Genomic DNA, 18,633 nt, shown 5'->3' on the forward strand with positions numbered 1-18,633 from the left:
TGGACAAGTTTTACTGGTACCCTTGATTTCCAAGTTTTACCCTTTTCTTCCTTTTAAAGAGGAGGCAGCATGAAGTTTGCATGCTCACTAGTGGGACTGGGCATTATGGAATCATGACCTTCGCACCCAAAAGCAGCTACAGGTCAATTTTGAGCAAATAAATTCATTCTGCTGCAACAAAAAGCCCTGCTATCAGTTCATAGCTGAATCAAAATAAGCTTTCCACAAGGAAAACCATAATTCATAATTCAGTTACAAGAAGATGTTTTAAAAGCTCCAGCACTTAACCCAGGAATTTTAATGTTTAATCTTCTGAAGAAATATTTTATAAGTTTGAGAACAACCTAGTGGATCGATTCAAACCATAATTGTTTGATCTTTACACCAACAAACCTGGACAAGGATATATAATCATTAAGAAAAATTTAAGTAAAGTTAGTTGATTAATGACAGTGATAGAAATCAAATCAATAGTCAATCACTATTGCATACAAATTATTATTGAAAATAATTTTCCCATTTTCCTCCCTTGAGCGCTGAGGTTGACCTGAACTTCAGCCTTCAGATCTGCTGGAGCAGTTTTCCTGAAATGCACTATTTGTGTAATGAAATCCAACAGAAGTTCCCCATTTTCACTTCCTTCAATGAAACACTCTATGATATCCATGGCAGAGGAAAGCTTATAGATCCGATGCTTCATTCTCATTTCATCAAGTGTTTTGTGGACATCAGGAAAAAGATGATTGTTCGGAAACTGAGGCATAACATTTTCCCAGAGTGATTAAAATCCACTGTCATCTGTTATTAATAACATTTAAACAATGTTAAAAAAAGTACTTATTTAATGAAAATATAGATTTCCTCTATTTTTTTCTGTCGTGATGGTAGTTTACAATTTATTTACCTTTTTTGGAAAAGCAGATACTCTGGTGTAACACATGTGGCATATTACCCAAAGAATGTTAGTACATTTATATCTTTAATGGTTGGAATAAATTTTCTCTTATTACGTTTAATATGTGGCTTCTTGTTAGCACCTCACTATTGGAAACATTCCATCAGTAGTCATTCTATCATAGAAAAATATCACAGCTCATCTTACCATCACCTTCTCAAGGGCAATTAGAGATGGGCTATAAATGCTGGCTTAGCCAGCGATGCCCTCATCCCATGAATAACTACAAAAAACATGAAGGCTTCTATCAGATCACTGCTTCTCAGCTCCAGTGAATAAAAATCACTAAATTATGTAGTCTTTCTTGCTAACTGTAAACACTCAACCCCATCAAAATCCTAAAGAAACTACGTGACGCAAGGCAGATGAGCAGGACCTTGGTGTCCTGACTCTGACTTTGGAGCCGGGCCAGATGCTTGGCTCTGCCCACAGCAGAGTATATCCTACGGGGCACTGGCTCCCCACCAGCAGTGGTTGGGCCTCGACAGGGAACTCAGTTGGACCTGTGGGTCTCATTGGGATGAGTAGAGATGCCCTTTGCAGGCTGGGGTTGAAGCCCGAGGCCCGAAATCAGAGGGGGCAAAGTCTGCAGACCAGAGTGCATGCTGGAGAAGCCTGAGAGACAGAGAGAGGAAAGCAGGGCAGCAGCAAGGAGCAGGAGCAGAAGCCTGAGGTTGCTGGGTCACAGTATTAAGGAGCCCTGGCCATGAATATGACAGACTGAAGCCACTGATGGTGGCTGGAGCACCAGGAAGTGGCTGTGGAGCAGGCAGTTGGGGAAGACCTTACTGGGCCTCCTGGAGAGCATTCCTGAGTTTGAGAGACTACAAGCAGAGGGTGATCCCCTTTGTATGTGAGAGATAGGGTGCTCTGGGTCACATGGTGATGGGAAGTAAGCAGTAGGAGTTCCATCAAATGAACTCTGCCACCCGGCCGATTAGAGATCAGGACTTAAGCTCTCAACGCTATCCTTGTGAATCCAGAGCATCAGCCATAAATATCCATTGTAAATCGTTTGTTTATCTCAGCTAAGCTTCTCCATTAATGTTTAACAAGATTTGATGTCAGTGCACTAAAAGATCCCTGTTTTATAACTTACACGCAGTCCATCTGCTTGAACTTCACATTACGTATGCCCTACCTTTTCCATTGTTACTATAGACTTCCTGTAAAAGATTGCCCCAAAATTGCACACATTATCCCAAATATGACTGAGTTTAGATCTTGTTCGTGTTCTATATGTCCACTGTGAACTGATCTTAGCTCAATTACGTTAGTGAGGTAGTGGGAAGTGGATCAATGCAGGAAATCATGTGTTGCGAAAGGCACAAGGCTTTCTGAATTAGCTATGAAAGTTCCAGTGGAGTGATCTTCCTTCAAACGTATGGTCAGAGACTGCTGCAGCAAACTGGGGAATGTACATGGCAAGAGGTGCCTGAAACTAAGAAATGGACTTTCAAGTACACTTTGGTGCTACCCATTATAATGCTTATTTACTCTGTAACGTTATGCTTTCAGCACCCTCTACAACTGCAGCAGCTTTAGACTCTTGAAACCATTTTTCTCTCCCTCTCTTCCTCTTTTGACTTTTCCCATGTTACATGAGGCTGCAACAAAGCTGGTTGATCGCCCTTCATATCAACCATCATGTTTGGATTTGTTGGTGGTATTAACAAATGCCCTTCCTGTCACTAACACTCACCCTTCAGACCATTTAACATTTTCAATTTATAATAGATATATCAATGACTAGATGTCTGAGGGCCAATCTGTTGAGATTTCTGTGATCATAGTTGCTCATTTACAATGTTCAGTATTGACAACTATCCTCTGTTTTGATTATCAAGTCAATTCATTGCACACAATATAATTATTTACTTTGTCCCACGAGCTGCTCCAACAATTGCAATCTTTTCACACATATAACAGATTGTATAGAATGAAACATCAGGAGGAAGATCAATAGCAAAGATAAGAAATTTGTTAATCATTTTTCCCCTGTAGAATTTCAGTCTGTAGAGACATCCTGAGTGCTAGAATATCAAAAACACTGGACAATCACATACCTGAAGTATGGATTATTAACAATTTGCCATTAGTTTCCAGAAGACTATGGAAATATGTGATGGTACCCTGCACACTTTCCACAAAACACAGCATCTAGACAAGAAAAAAATACTGAGAAAGACTTCGGATTGGAGGAGGATAAGATTAGGCAGAGCCTGGTTCTGTCAGGATTGCACTGTTTTCTTTCATTTGTCACTTTCCTGTCATGGAAAATGTGAACAAATTTGCTGTTGCCCCAAGGAACAACATCTGGGGGAGTTTTGCATAGTGTGGGAATCATACCAAAAATACCTTTGTGAAGCCTCAGCAGCGAGCAAATGTGTTCTCTTATAGCCTTTGGACTGGATCTTAAATCCAAGGCAATGAATCCCAGGGGCAGATCACTTACCCATCCCAAATCTCCTGAAAAGGCTGAAGATTTTCTTCTCCAATGGTTCCTTTCAGGCCTTCTCCTTTTCACTGCTGCAAGATGACAATACTCTAATATTCCAATCTTCTGTCAGGATGGGAATTGCTGGGACAATATTCTGACCCTAAATTTCCTGTAGAGATTCACTGGTGAAAGAGTAATGGAGCAGACACTAAGCCTGAATACAAAGACCCAGTCCCCAACCCAAATTATAGTGATGGTAATTGTATCAATTATACTAATATGCAGGGCAGACACACACTCCAGGAAGGATGCTTCAGCAACTCGGAGACACAGAACGCCTGGAGGTACCGTTATAAGCTTCTGCAGGCTTTCCAATTTCTGGCAAAATCTGAGATCTGGGTCGACCTTCCCTGAATCCTTTATAAAGTGCACATCAGGCAGAATTGCCAAGAACAATGTGAGACCACATCTGGAGTACTTGTACAGTATTGGTCTCTTTATTTAAGGAAAGATGTAAATGCGTTGGAAGCAGTTCAGAGAAGGTTTACCAGACTAATACCAGGATTGGGCAGGTGTCTTATGAGGAAAGGTTGGGCCGGTTAGGCTTGTATCACTGGATTTTAGAAGAGTAATAGGTAACATGGTCGAAACCTTTAAAATCCTGAGGGGTCTTGACAGAGTGGATGCGGGGAGGATGTTTCATCTTGTGAGAGAATCTAGAATTAGGCGTCACAGTTTAAAAATAAGTGGCCACTTATTTAAGACAAAGGTGAGGAGAATTTTTTTCTCTCAGAGGGTCGTGAGTCTTTGGAACTCTATTCTTCAAAAGGTAGTAGAAGCAGAGATAGATAGATACTTGATGAACAAGGGGGTCAAAGGTTATCGGGGGTGGGCAGGAGGTTACAATCAGATCAGCCATGATTTAAGTGAATGGCAGAGCAGGCTTGATGGGCCGAGTGGCCTACTCTTGCTTCAAGTTCGTATGCTCATAAGCTGAAATCATTGCATTGCGTGGGCACTGAGGCCACCAATACTGCAGTTTTACACAGCAAAACTGAATGTCTCACCCACTGTTTATAGGGGGTATTTAGGCTGGGAAATGGGATATTCCAGCAATTCCTGCCCTCCCACTGCCTTTTCCATGTGGTGGGTTGGGATAGCAGCATGCACTGCAGACTAGCCTCAGTAGGGCCTGAGGAATTAACTGCAGCTGTTTTAAAACTGCAGATTCTAGTGAAAGGTCCCCAATCCTATTACTTTCTATTTTCCACCCAGCACTGTTTCAAAACTCATGGTAAACTGCCACTGGGTCAAAATCCTGGAACTCTCTTCCTAACAGCACTCTGGATGTACCTACACCACATGGACTGCAGCGGTTCAAGAAGGCAGCTCAGCACCACCTTCTCAAGGGCACCTAGGGGTGGGCAATAAATGCTGACCCAGCCAGTGAAGCCCACATCCTGTGAATGAATAAAAAGAAAGAAAGATACACCCACCCTGTAATGAAGAAATTAGATTACATGAGAATCATCTCAAACAATAAATATTAATATTAACTGTAGTCCAATTAAATCAACCTTGCTTCTCAGAGGTTTTTCCAATACTTTAGAACCACAAAATGCACATGTAATTTTAGAAGTTGAAATACAACAGAAGACCATCTCATTTAAAGAAAAAAGCATTAGCAAATATCACAGTATTAATATAATTTTTATCAATTTCTTCCCTTTCATCTGAAGGCATTGATGTATGCTGGATTACTGTCTCATGGGGTTGACAAGCACCATAACTGAACAACCATATTTCACCTGCGAGCACCAAAAGTGAATGGCACTGAATTATTTGATTATGGGTAAACGTTATCACGGCCAAACATACTTCTCCCCTCACCCATCTCCCATAAACAGGGAATTTCCAGAGAAAGGAAGAAAATCTAAATCAGTGTTATTATGGATGTATATGAATGCATGTAGTAAAGTAAATAAGATTGGGGAGTTACAGGTGCAGATTGCCAGGTGGAAATATGATGTTGTGGCGATAACAGAGACCTGGCTTATGGAAGGGCAGAACTGGATGTTAAATATTCCTGGATACAAGATGTTCAGAAAAGATAGAAAAGGAAGAAAATGAGGAGGGGTGGTAGTGTTGGTTAAGGAGAACATTGCAGGTCTGGAGAAAGAGGATGTTCCAGAGGGTTCAAGGACAGAATCAATTTGGCTAAAGCTAAGGAACAAAAAGGGTGCAATTACATTGCTCGGTGTAGTCTATAGACCACCAACTAGTGAGAAGGATGTAGTAGAACTGCAGGGAAATGGCAAAGAGATGCAAGCATTATAGAGTAGTTATAATGGGGGACTTTAATTACCCAAATGTAGACTGAAACAGTGGTAGTGTAAAGGGCAGACAGGCAAAAGTTCCTTGATGGTGTTCAGGAAATTTTTCTACAGCAGTGTGTGTCAAATCCAACAAAAAAGGCACACTGTTGGACCTGATTCTTGGAAATGAGGTGGGCCAAGTAGATCAAGTGTCAGTGGGGGAGCATTTAGGAGGCAGTGATCATTGTATTGTACATTTTAGGATGATGATAGAAAAGGGTGATAGACAATCCAGAGTAGGAAAAATTAATTGGATGGGAGTCGACTTGGATGGGGCAAGAATGGAGCTGGGCCAGATAGACTGGAATGAAAGAATGGCAGGAAAAACTGTAGTTGAACTTTGGGCTACCTTTAAAAACAGAATTGGTTCGGACATAGTCAAGGTATATTCCATTGAAAGGGCAAAGAAATCCAGAGCTCCTTGGATGAAAAAGGAGATAGAAATTATGATAAAGAAGAAAAAGTGTGCTTAAGACTGGTATCAGGTAGAAAATACAATTAAGAGCCTAGAGGAATACAGAAGGTTCAGAGGGGAGGTGAAAAAGCAAGTTAGAGAAGTGAAGAGGAATTATGAGAAAAGACTGGCAGCCAACATAAAGGGGAATCCCAAAATCTTCTATAGGCATATAAATAGTAAAAGGGCAGTAAAAGGAGAAATAGGGCCAATTAGGTACCTAAAAGGGGATTTACACATAGACAAAGGGGCCATGGCTGAGGTATTAAATGAACACTTTGCATCCATCTTTACAAAGGAGCTGGATGCTATCCAGGCCTAGTGACGGACAAGGAAACTCTGTCACTAGAAGGGTTCAAAATTGATAAGGAGGAAGTGTTGAATAGACACTCGGCACTTAAAGTTGACAAAGCACCGGGACTGGACAAAATGCATATGGTAGTCAGCTGACATAAGCATAAACATAATGTCATGAACAATACTGTTGCCAGCATGAAGATATTACATGAAAAAAAAAGGATTCCTTTTAAATGGACTCTGTGAACTTCAAAATGGCTGCTGATGCTTCACCTGACTATTGCAACTTTAACATCCTGGCAAGCTTTCTGAAAAGTTGCAAATTGGAATATAATGGACAGGGTTCTCCCTTAAAAGGACATGCCTAAACAACACTCTTCTGTGAAACTTCACACCTGCTATTGTCAAGGATTAATCCAAAACACAGGCACAAATAACTCCCAGAATCTCTGACTCTAGGTCTGCCATGTAACAAAGGAGGGCTATCGAGACTGAGTATCCAAAATGAAGAAGTGCTAAAGATCGCTATCTACCTTGTAGTGCATATCAATGGCTTTTGACCATGTGACTGAAACTCCTTCTTCACTATGAAAGACAATCATTTACTTTCCACTTTGTATCAATGGTCATTTATCATGTGATTGAAACTGCCCTCCAATTTTAAAATCCTTTTATCCAAAAACTGAGAGAGGGACTGGACGGTCTACAGAACACCACCAACAATATCACAACTGCCAATGAAAGGCTGTGTCATCTTGCACTCAAGGTCTGTGAGGCTTAAAGTATTTTAAAAGTCTCCTCCGACCTGTTTTAAACAGCTGCAAGTTGGCCTGTTAGAAATTGTACCTCCAGTTACATTAGTCATCAGGACCTGTCTAAACAACCTGGTGAAGAGTTCTGCTTTGAAGGAATCCTGCAGTTAATCCAGGTTTGACCCCAGCCATCTGAAATTACCAGGACATCAATTCCAGAGAGGGAAATGTTCCCTTCTTCACAGGGATCTCAAACACATATGAACTGCTAACTATTCTGTTTGGTTTTAGTACTTGTAGAAGTGCACTACTTTCTTTAATTGCATCTTTCTTAGGTATATGATGTGTGATTGATGTAGCATTAGACTTTCTGGGGCAAGTGTGTGAATATTTACTCCCACAGAACATCGCCCCCCCCACCCCCCCCCCCCCCCGCAACCTTTGGATTCCCCCCACTTCAGGACTCTTAAAATCATTACACCCCACCAAAAGGCTTGAATTCGACTTTCAATCCGAACCCCTGGGGTCCGACCATACCCAATTCCCCTCCTATGGCCCCACCCAACTTGACTGTCACCACCCACCAGCGCCCCCACCCCCCCCAACCCCCCACACCGAGGCCTGACCTGACCCAACCCTTCTCCTGTGGCTCAACCAGCACTCCCCCGAGACACAACCCTCCACCCCGAGCCAGACCCCTCCAAGGCAAAACCCAACCACCCCCCCCGAAAAATAGCCTCACTGAAATCCTACCCTATAACCTTGGACAATTACCATCTCCCTGGCCTGTCAAGGACCTTTAAACTTGGTTAGACCTTTAACTTACCTGGTTTGTGGCAGCTAGTGCCATAACAAATGGGCGTGGCCTCCTCGCATCTGACAGAGCTGCCCTCGACACTAGGGCCCGGGGACAAGCTGCACTCTCGGATCTCACCAGGCCTGAGTCAGAAGGTCGGGCAAGATAGGGTCAGAAATAATTTTGTGTAAGAAAGTAGGAGTGGAGTGTTATTCTGAGGAGTGTTGTGCAGAACTCGGGGGAAGTCAGACTCTGATGATAGGCACCTAAAAGTGTGATGTCACTCACCTTTACTGCCTTTATTAGATTATTAAACCTCTCGAGGCACTACATCCAGCTGTGAGGGACCACACTCCTGCTGCTGCTCAATATCTCACTGACCATCTGGCCTCTTCCTCACTTCCGTTGGGAGCTTCTCTTTGGTCCTTCAGCACTGCAAGCATGAGCTCCCAGGAAGAATCAGCGAATTGTGGGGTCTGGCAGGGGAGAGTGGGGGCAGGCGGAGTGTATGTGTGCCTTGCCATGCCTTCCTGCCATCCTTTGTCTTTTTTCTGCCTTCAAAAGCAATGTTGGTTGCAGCTATTCTGACCCCTGCTGGTTTTCCACTAAATAGACACCCTACCTTTGACAGAGTGTCAGTCATCGTCATGGGCAGAATTTTGAGGTTGAAGGGCGGGCACAGTTGGCGTGACTGGGAGCAGCCGGGAAATGGCCTGCAGCCCGCGATCAGCCCCGACCGCGATTTCATGCTGGTGGGCCAATTAAGGCCCACCCAATGCGAAACGCGCTCTTCACTTGTTGGGCAGAGCCGAGTGGGGGCCTGTCAGCCGCCAGGTCCAATGGCGACCCGGCGGCCAGCTTAAAAATGGTCCAGGCAGCCCCAGAAAGGCTGCCACAGAAGGATGTCTGCTCTGCGTTGTCTTGATGGAGTCGAGTGCGGCTGGAGATGCCAGGCAGGAGGGCAGGCCATGTGGGCACTCGGCTCCCCACTTTTCAGGTGAGTGCCTCACGGTCCTGCTGGAGGAGGTGGCTACCAGGAGGGACACCCTTGTTTCCAGAGATGGGAGCAGGAGGCCATTGCACCTCACAAAGAGGGCAAAGGAAGAGGTAGCAGCGCTGGTGAGCAGCCATGACATGGTGCGGCACACATGGGTTAGTGCCGGAAGCGGTCCAATGACCTGCTGCGCTCAGGAACAGTGAATACCGCGTTGGCATGGGTCAGCCTGCAAAAGTGTTAAGGTGTGGCCGTATCCCTGTGGACCTCAGGGATGCTAGGGTCTGAGTGCCAACTATCAATGAAGCCAGAGCTGGCCAAGGTGGGGTGAGCCCTTGCTGCTTGGACTGAGTGCCTTGTGGTTCAAGGGCCATGACTCGGATGTGCCCTGCGAAGTGTTCCTCAGGGCTGGCCAGGCTGAAATTGCGCTGCAGGTAGAGAGTAGACTAATCAATGCTCATCTACCCTTTCAGGAGAAGACAAGCCATAACCAAGCAGAGAGGGCACGTGCAGATGGAGGCCCACCCAACCTGCTGCTGCTCAGCAGATTCGAGCAAGATGCCTTAGAGCTGGCAAGCTCCCCATGCAATTGGGCGTGGAGTGGCGGGGCTGCAGGATGAAGGTAAGAGCACAGTGTGCAGAGGTGGTTGTTTCAGATTGTCCAGCCATTCTTGTGTAGTCTCTTCATTGATGGGAGCCTTGAACCTGGAGTCCCCATTGATCATTGGAAGATGATGGCACCATGATGCAGATCTCCACTGTCTCACCAGGGTGTCTGGCATGCACAGTGACAGTGTGGTGACTTTAACTAATGATATGTCCTTGTTCTCCCTTTTAGATTCTCCAACAAGCACTCGCTCTCTGGATCCTGAAGGGCTTCACTTGCACCTGCTTCAAACCCGCTCTCTGAAGCAGGCACCAGCGCAGATACCAGCATCTCAATGGGCATTAGATCAGCAGTTCGAATGTTAGTGCATATTGATGAGGGCACTTCACATTCGCATGTGGTGCAGGTAGAGGCAGAGAGTGCCCAAGGCGCAGGCAGTAGGAGGACTGCTGGGAACTGCTTGGTTGAAGGCAGCTGATGAGTCTCTGGAGTCGTCCATTAGATGGCAGGTGCTGGAGGTCCAGCGGGATGTGCGCGAGGATCTGGCAGACATCAATGAGGATCTGCATGCCTTGGTCTGTGTTGTGGAGGAGTCCATGCAGAGCATGAGCACCGTGTTGACCTTCATGGCCGAGCGCACAGCCCCTTCCATCGAGAGAGTGGAGACTCTCTTGGAGAGGCAGCTCCAGGGACAGAATTAGGGGTTCCTGCGATTGCGCTCGGACCTGCAAGCCCTCACACAGGCAATGACTTCAGGTGGTCAGTGCCATTGTGGGAGATGGAGGAGGCACCCAGTATCCCAGCTAGGTGCCTGTTCATCCATGAAGAGCAGGGAGGTCCAAAGCAACCTCACGTTGGTGCACGAGCAGTTAGTTGTCTCTACAGGCTTCTCTCAGAGTGCTCTAGATGATGTCTGCAGCTCCTCCGACCCTCTGCCAGTGACCATCGTGTCTGATGAGGCTACGATGACTGGGGAGATGCCAGCCATGGCGGGCCACTCCTTCCCAGGTGGGGCCAGCACAGGTTCCATTGGCCAGAGGACAACCGCCAAGGTATCAAGCCTATCAAGACATCAGAGTCAGCAGGCTGTCTCCAATGCCAGTACCAGAGAGAGTTCGGGGTGGGGCAACAAGATGTAGCACTCGCAAATGTAAGTTTAAGGCACCATGAGCACAAGAGGGACAGTTCATGGGTGGTTTTCTGTTCATTTATTTTGGTTCATATGTCTGCTTGTGTGGACATCAACAACAGTAATTATAATGTCATAATGATTTCAATGTGACAATAACACTAAATCTGCTTTGGTTCTGATGGCCTGAGTATGCTTCACATTTTTTCTTTCTAGTGCAGGGTATGCCTGTATGTAATGCTGGATGTGAGTGGCTGGATATTTTATTCTTTTCTGTAGTTTTCTGCTTATTCCCTTATAATAATGTAACACCATGGAAATCCAGGGCCGAACGTCATGGCTGTCGCATTCCACCAGCTAGAAAGCTGGAGGCAACATCACCACAGCCCTTTCTGGGAGCCTCAATGCGACCACACACCTATCAGGCAACTAACTGCCCGGTGTCAGGGCTTCCCTCCCTTCAAACAACCCAGTGCGCATTATTCTTGTGTTTTCTACAGAATTAAGTGCAGGTGATCCATCAACATTCAATACTTGATCCCTATTCTTCATATGTTATAGCCAATCTATATTTGATTAAATACTCTGTGTCGGATGATGAAATACATGTTTCATAAATATAACAGATACATCATTAGATACAGAACAATGGACTCTGCAGCACCTACCTGAACCACTTCCTACCCCCAAGACATTTAGACAGGAAACTCCCTTTTGCCCGATGCTGCAAAGGAAGAAAAGTTTTACTTTGAACAGACGTAAACAAATCTGAAATGATGTTTGTAACAAAGAACAAAGAAAAGTACAGCAGAGGAACAGGCCCTTCGGCCCTCCAAGCCTGCGCCGATCATATTGCCTGTCAAACTAAAACATTTTGCATTTAACAAATGGCTTCACTGAACAATGGCTGTGTAGATCTGAATTTTAATATGCAAAAGGACAGCAGTTAATTTATACAGCTGCAAAGCAAAAGTTATCAAATCATTTGAACTATTTCAGCTAATAACGAAGAAGAAAACAGCCTGTACTTGCAGTAGGAATGATGATGAATCTATCAGCAATCCTCTGAAACTGATGGCAACTTCTGGAGTCCACACATACAGTTAAACATGGAAATCCAAAAGTTGCTGTCAGTTGTTCTATGCATCTACACAGGTTGCATTGTGAGGTCCCTCCAGAATGCAATCGATTCGAAATCAGGGAACTGATAAAAACACACTCTCTTGTGCTCTTAATATTACGAACAATTGCTTGGAAAAGTTACACCTTGTTTAACTGCCAAACAGCCTCACTGACTCTGAAAGTTTAATTTTATATGTGCTGAATGTCTAATTTTTCCATTATGATAAGACATTCCATATATGTTTTCTTTCTATTAAAGGTGATGATACTTTAGCTTCTACCTGAATCTCATGTATATGCCCCAATCATTTATCTCCCTATCTGTAAAATTGAAAAGTTATGAGATTCAGTGGTTCTTATTTCCTGGTTTCCACTCTGCCAGAATAAGGCAATGTGATGAGCTGTATTCCCTGCCCAATGCAATTGAATAGCTGGAGATCCCATTGACTTGGCATCGGATTCAAACTGACATCTGGAAAGGGGAAATCCGTGCTACAGAGATCTCTATATTGTGAGATTTAAAAACAAAAAACCTTGTGACTTTTAACTTTAACAGATGCTGTATCATCCATATATTCTGTAACCATTTGGAACATTTCTTTTCACCAATACTTGACCAAGCATCCAAAATTATGGTGATTGGAACATCACAAGACTGTTGCACTTGATGAATACATAATATGCCAATTTTCCTTTTTCAAGTGTATCACACTGTTATACTGCTGATATACTGAGTGAGAATTTATCAGAGGTTAAGCTGCATTACCAGACGTGCAGCTCAAGTCCAATTTCCCTTGTGTTATTAATTTGACTGCTCAGTCAGTAGTGTTCTGCACTACAGTAATATAATCAAGGTAAAAATGTAAATTATAAAAAGCATGTGCTTTATATACATATATAGAAAAATATATTCATTTTATTCATACTGAATATAGAAAATTTATGTCAACTGTTGTATTCATTGAAGTTCAATTTGTTTATCTGTACGACATGATGCCTGCAGAGGTTTAACAACTCATTCTTCAGCCAATGCAGGGAAGCTGTTGGGAAATTTCTGTGTGATACCGATCTATAAAAACTAGAAAGATCCCAGTTTCAATCCTTGGTCTTTGCTGAATTATCTAACATCAGTCAGACGCTGATACGGCATTAGATTTGGACTCAGCACGCTTGTTAGGGGTTCCCATTTTCAATTGATATTTAACTAATTGTGGAATATATTTTTGTTTTCAATTCCACTCCTCTCTGGTGAAATAGCCTCATAAGCATTATTATCTCAGCTTATATGATTAGCCATTTTACTAAGGTACTGGAATGCTGCCAGTGTCCAACGGACTGGGAGAGGAATCATGAAAAGCTGAAGAAAAATTAATATTAAGATGCCAGATATGAAGTTATTTAACAATGAGTCACTCTTCCATCTAAAGCAGAATGTCATGGATTTAAGCTACACCCTAGGATTTGGGCACCTGATCTAGGCTGATACTTCATACACCTATTTATGGTGGCTCCCAGAAAAGCGAATTCCTAAAGAACTCCTCACTGTATGCTTCTATCTTCGGCTATCCACTGTAACTGCTTGCCCTTTCTCTCCCAATCTCTTCCCTTTTCTCACTCCCCTGGCTCTAATAGAGGGTGTATTTTAGCCCAAACCACAGGTTGACTGTTAGTTTAGCCTGCCAACTGCTCATTCTCTAACCATGAATGCTCTTTATTTTCCTCAGAGAGCAGTCGATCTTTTCAGCAATGGCTCATTTGGTAGCAGTCTCACCTCTGAGTCAAAAGCTTCTGGGTTTAAGTCCTATCCCAAAAACCTGAGCACAAAAGTCTGGGCTGACACCTCAGTGCAGTAATGAGTGCTGTTTTCTGGGTGGCACTGTACATCAAGTGAGACTTTAAACTGAGGCCACATCTTCTCCTTCAGGTGGATGCAAAACATCCCATTGGCTATTTCAAATAAGAGCAGGGGAGATTTCCCTGGTGTCCTGGCAACTATTTATCCCTCAATCGCCATCAGTTTTTTTTCTCATTTTCATTTTCAAATCCTTCCATGGACATTCCCTCCCTGACTTTGTAACCTCCTGAAGCGCCATTACCCTTTGAGAAACCTGTGTTATGCTATGATGTGCATGTACCTTTAAGAGAACTTTTCTTAAACTACTGACAATCATTATACACCTTGACAAGATATGATGTATTACATATAAACATACAAATTAGGAGCAGGACTAGGCCACTCAGCCCCTTAAGCCTGCTCCGCCATTCAATTAGATCACGGCTGATCTGATGGTAACCTCAACTCCACATTCCTGCTTACCCCCAATTCCTTCTGCCTCCTTGTTAATTAAGAATCTATGTAGTTCCGCCTTAAAAATATTCAAAGACCCTGCTTCCATTACCTTTTGAGGAATAAAGTTCCAAAGTCTCATGACGCTCAGACAAAAAATTTCTCTTTATCTTTGTCTTAAATGGACAAACCCTTATTTTTAAACAGTGTGACCTCTAGTTCTAGATTCTCCCAAAAGAGGAAACATCCTCTCCACATCGACCCTATCAAAACCCTTCAGGATCTTAAAGGTTTCCATTAAGTCACCCCTTGAGCTTCTAAGCTCCAGTGAATACAAGCCTAACCCGTCCAATATTTCTTCAGAAGACAACCCACCCATTCCTGGTACTAGTCTAGTAAACCTTCTCTGAACTGCTTCTAATGCATTTACATCCTGCCTTAAATAAGGAGACCAGTAATGCACGCAATACTCCAGGTGTGGTCACACCAGTGCCCTGTACAACTGAAGCATAACCTCCCTATTTTTTGTAATTAACTCCCCTAACAATAAACAATAAACAATAACATTCTCTCTCTCTCTCTCTCTCCGCCCCCCCCCCCCCCCGCCACACATACCTTAAACCAGCTTATATTTCAACTCATTCTTGGACTCGAACTCAAGTTCTGTCGAAGGGTCATGAGGACTCGAAACGTCAACTCTTTTCTTCTCCGCCGATGCTGCCAGACCTGATGAGTTTTTCCAGGTAATTCTGTTTTTGATTTTGTTTTGGATTTCCAGCATCCGCAGTTTTTTTGTTTTTATTAATAACATTCTATTATCTTTCCTAATAACTTGCTGTACCTGCACGCTAGCCTTCTGTGATCCATGCAGTAGGACACCCAGATCCTCTGAGCTCTGCAATCTCTCACCATTTAGAATATAAGCTTCTTTTTTAGTCTTCCTGTCAAAATGGACAATTTCACATTTGCCCACATTATATTCCATTTGCCAGATCTTTGCCCAATCACTTAACCTATGTCCCTTTGTAGCCTCTTTATGTCCTTTTCACAGTTTACTTTCCTACCTTTCTTTGTGTCACCAACAATTTTAGCAACCATACCTTCGGTCCCTTCATCCAAGTCATTTATATAAATTGTTAAAAGGTTGAGACCCCAGCACTGATCCATGTGGCACACCACTCATCACATCCTGCCAACCAGAAAAAGACCCATTTATACCAACTCATTGCTTTGTGTTAGCTAGCCAATCTTCTATCCATGCCAATATGTTATCCTTTATACCATGAGCTTTTATTTTCCACAATAACTTGCAGGCAGTCAATAAGCAGCAGTGGGAGAAGGCAGGTGTACTATAATTAGCACCCAGTAAATATTTTCTCTATATATTCTTAATCTTCAAATAAGGTACCTACATTATTGTTTCACCAATTTTTGTGCATGATTGGTACAGTTACATTGAAGAAAAGAAGAATGTAACATGGTGACAGTAGAGGAAGCATATTTTTGAAGATTCGACTACAAAATATACAAGGCTCAAACCTTCACACACAGCAGACAAAAAGAGCTAGTGTGAAAGTGAAACAATTATCAAGGCTCATTGGGCTGAATTTTGCCATCGGCGAGCAGGGGGCAGGGCCCACTCGCCAATGCACAAAATGATGCGGGATGACATTGGATGGAACCCCCGACGTCATCCTGCCCCATTTAAATTTTCAGGAAGGCGGGCCAGGAGCAAAATCAGCTGTGGGCCCGCTGGCCTGTCAATGGCCAATTGAGGCCATTGACAGGATCATTAAAACAATTAAAGGACCTGCCCGTCCAACCTTAAGGTTGGCGGTCAGGCCAGGAGCCCCGGCGAGGAATAGAGAAAACATGAAACCTCATCTACCGGCGGGATGAGGTTTCATGTAGGGATTTAAAAAGTTCAATAAAGTTTTAGTGAAATTTATGAACATATCCCATCTCATGTGACACTGTCACATAACGGGGACATGTTAAGGATTTTTTTTTCTATTTTTATTGTTTTTACAACTGTCGGCGATTTCCCTGAGGCAGCACCTAGCCTCAGGGAGATGTACGCTTTTTCATGCACATGCGCGAAAGAGCGCACTCTCGCATTTGGGGAATCACCTCTGCCCGCACAGAGCGCTCCCCGCCGGACATCACGCTGGCCGGGCCTTAATTGGTCCACCCACGTAAAATGGCGGCAGGGCCCGCTTCTCCGGCGGGGATCGGCTCCCCGCCCTCTGGAGATTGGGTCGAGCCCGCCCGCTCGGAAGGCAGAAAATTCTGCTCATTGTGTGTATAAGGATTCTGCAGCTCAGTCAGGATTTTTCACACACTATACCTTCACTCTGGGGTCACACCTCACTCCAGTCAGCAGTCATCAGGTCCCTGTAAGACTATTCAAATCTGGGAGAACTTAATTAGTAAAAGTCTACAACTACTGCAAAATTTATACAAGAGCAGAAATTAAGTAGCAGAGTCTGAAGTGAGATCTCACTTTAATTAAACTCCACAGGCAGGAGAATTCAACACTACTGACACTAAATACCCGATACTGAGCTGGGAAAGATAATCTATTCAGTAACAGTTCCTAACGGCTACAAGAAGCCTGTAAAAAAGTCTTATTTTCACTTAGGAAGTCCTACAGCCATGTTACTTCTTAAAATCACTCTTTTATGGATGGACCTTAGGGCTAAACCAGTAAAAATAGAAAGAGCTGAACATCACCACCATTGCAGTCATGCAGTAACCTATGATCAGCTAAGGCAGTGGCCACTAAAGGTAGTGCATGCCAGAGCCAAATTAACTCCAAATGTGCTGGAGGAAACTTGATAACTGTAAAAGCTCCAGATAGCTTTCAAAACATTGTAAAAGCTGAAAGACAATGTATCTCCTATCCGAATTTACTTTGTTCTGACAAGGCATCAAACTGTGTTCTCTGGACCTCAATAGTTCCGAAACAGAGAAACATGCCATAAACATTTAAATTGCTATCGGCAATGAAGGCTTCCGCAGACTGAACACGTCAGGTCTGTTCGATGGCCATGTTACAAATCCAGTTAAGATATGGCCAACACTCGAAAATCAATTATGAATGAAGCTCAACTTCCGCGTACACTCTCTGGAATTCTTGTCCTTTAGACAACAACCGACAGAGACCATTGACCAATTCATAGGTAGATGCAGAGAAAAACGATATGATTACGACTTCACAACAGCCGAGCTACCCAACAGAATAATCAAGCTTGTGACATCTCTACTCCAATGCAAACATTCCAAAAAGACATCTTGGACCAACCCAAAGGTTACACCATGGAAGTACCACTATAAAGCAAACATAAGTACAATGCCATACACATGGTTAGGCAGAGTCTACAGGCTAGGCATAATTCGTTCACTGTTGACACAATGGCTAACTTAGGAAAGTCTAGTAAGAAATACAGCCCCATACATGTACCCAGAAGTTGTCCAGCTTTTAATGTTTTATGAAAGGCATTATATGGAAATGCCCATTCAGAAAGCAAAGGCTAAAACAAGTGGTTCAATGTCACGGGAAGCCACAAACAAAAGCCACACAGGTACAAAATTCTAATCAACCAAGAGCACATACCAAACAGCGTGAAGACAAGATCCACAAAATGTCTCCCTAATCTATGTGGTCAGATCATGGGGTTGACCAGCACATCAACACACAAAATGAACAGACATTTAGCATGGTGAACATCAAAGAATGTATTGACACAGTGGTACCAAAAGAATCCTTTGCCACCACCCAGATTATATGTCCACAGATAAAAGGTCAGTGTAATCTATTTGGAAACCTGGATACCAGTGCAGGTGCAAACATGATTCCAGTTTGTACACTGAAATGTATGTACTCACAGAAGTGACAAGCTGTTAGATCCTGGTCACTAGTTCAGTTGGACTAATGGATCCAGGTGCATGGATTCTGACTGTGTGTCCATAGAGTGATCAGCGGACAGCATGCAGATTCTACATTTACAAAGGAAATCATGTGTACACCATGTTGATACTGACACCATGTAATAGATGTCAGCTGACTACATGACTAAATCCTGGACACAGTCAAATGGTACTGATGATTGACTATTGTTCATGCTATCCTGGTCACTAGTTCAGTGTGGTCACTCTAGAGTCATGACAGTTAACATGCGACATATTCATATACAATTGTATCATGGATAGACACTGCATGTACTGTACAATCAGCATTCAGAAATTCTGACATTACTACATTGAACTAGAATGCATGTCTGTACTATGGATATAAATCACTCCCATTATAATCTCAACACATAGCGCACTCTACACCCCTCTCCATTAACACTCACGCATCACACGCCCTGTCTCACCTGCATCAAATACTGCTACCCTCTCCACACTCCTCTTTGTGATCGC

At 43.4% G+C, this 18,633-nt stretch overlaps 1 protein-coding gene across 1 annotated transcript in view; it reads right to left on the reverse strand.

Moving 5' to 3' along the window:
* Positions 1-467: 467 nt before the first annotated feature.
* LOC121284669 (histamine N-methyltransferase-like) overlaps positions 468-18,633 on the reverse strand; it is a 30,756-nt gene continuing 12,590 nt past the window's right edge. The window contains 4 exon segments of the mRNA XM_041200228.1: positions 468-550; positions 553-754; positions 8,100-8,212; positions 11,468-11,523. Of these exon segments, the coding sequence (XP_041056162.1) occupies positions 468-550; positions 553-754; positions 8,100-8,212; positions 11,468-11,523 (454 nt within the window).

Source organism: Carcharodon carcharias, chromosome 12 (assembly GCF_017639515.1).
Source record: "Carcharodon carcharias isolate sCarCar2 chromosome 12, sCarCar2.pri, whole genome shotgun sequence".
Lineage (NCBI taxonomy): Eukaryota > Metazoa > Chordata > Chondrichthyes > Lamniformes > Lamnidae > Carcharodon > Carcharodon carcharias.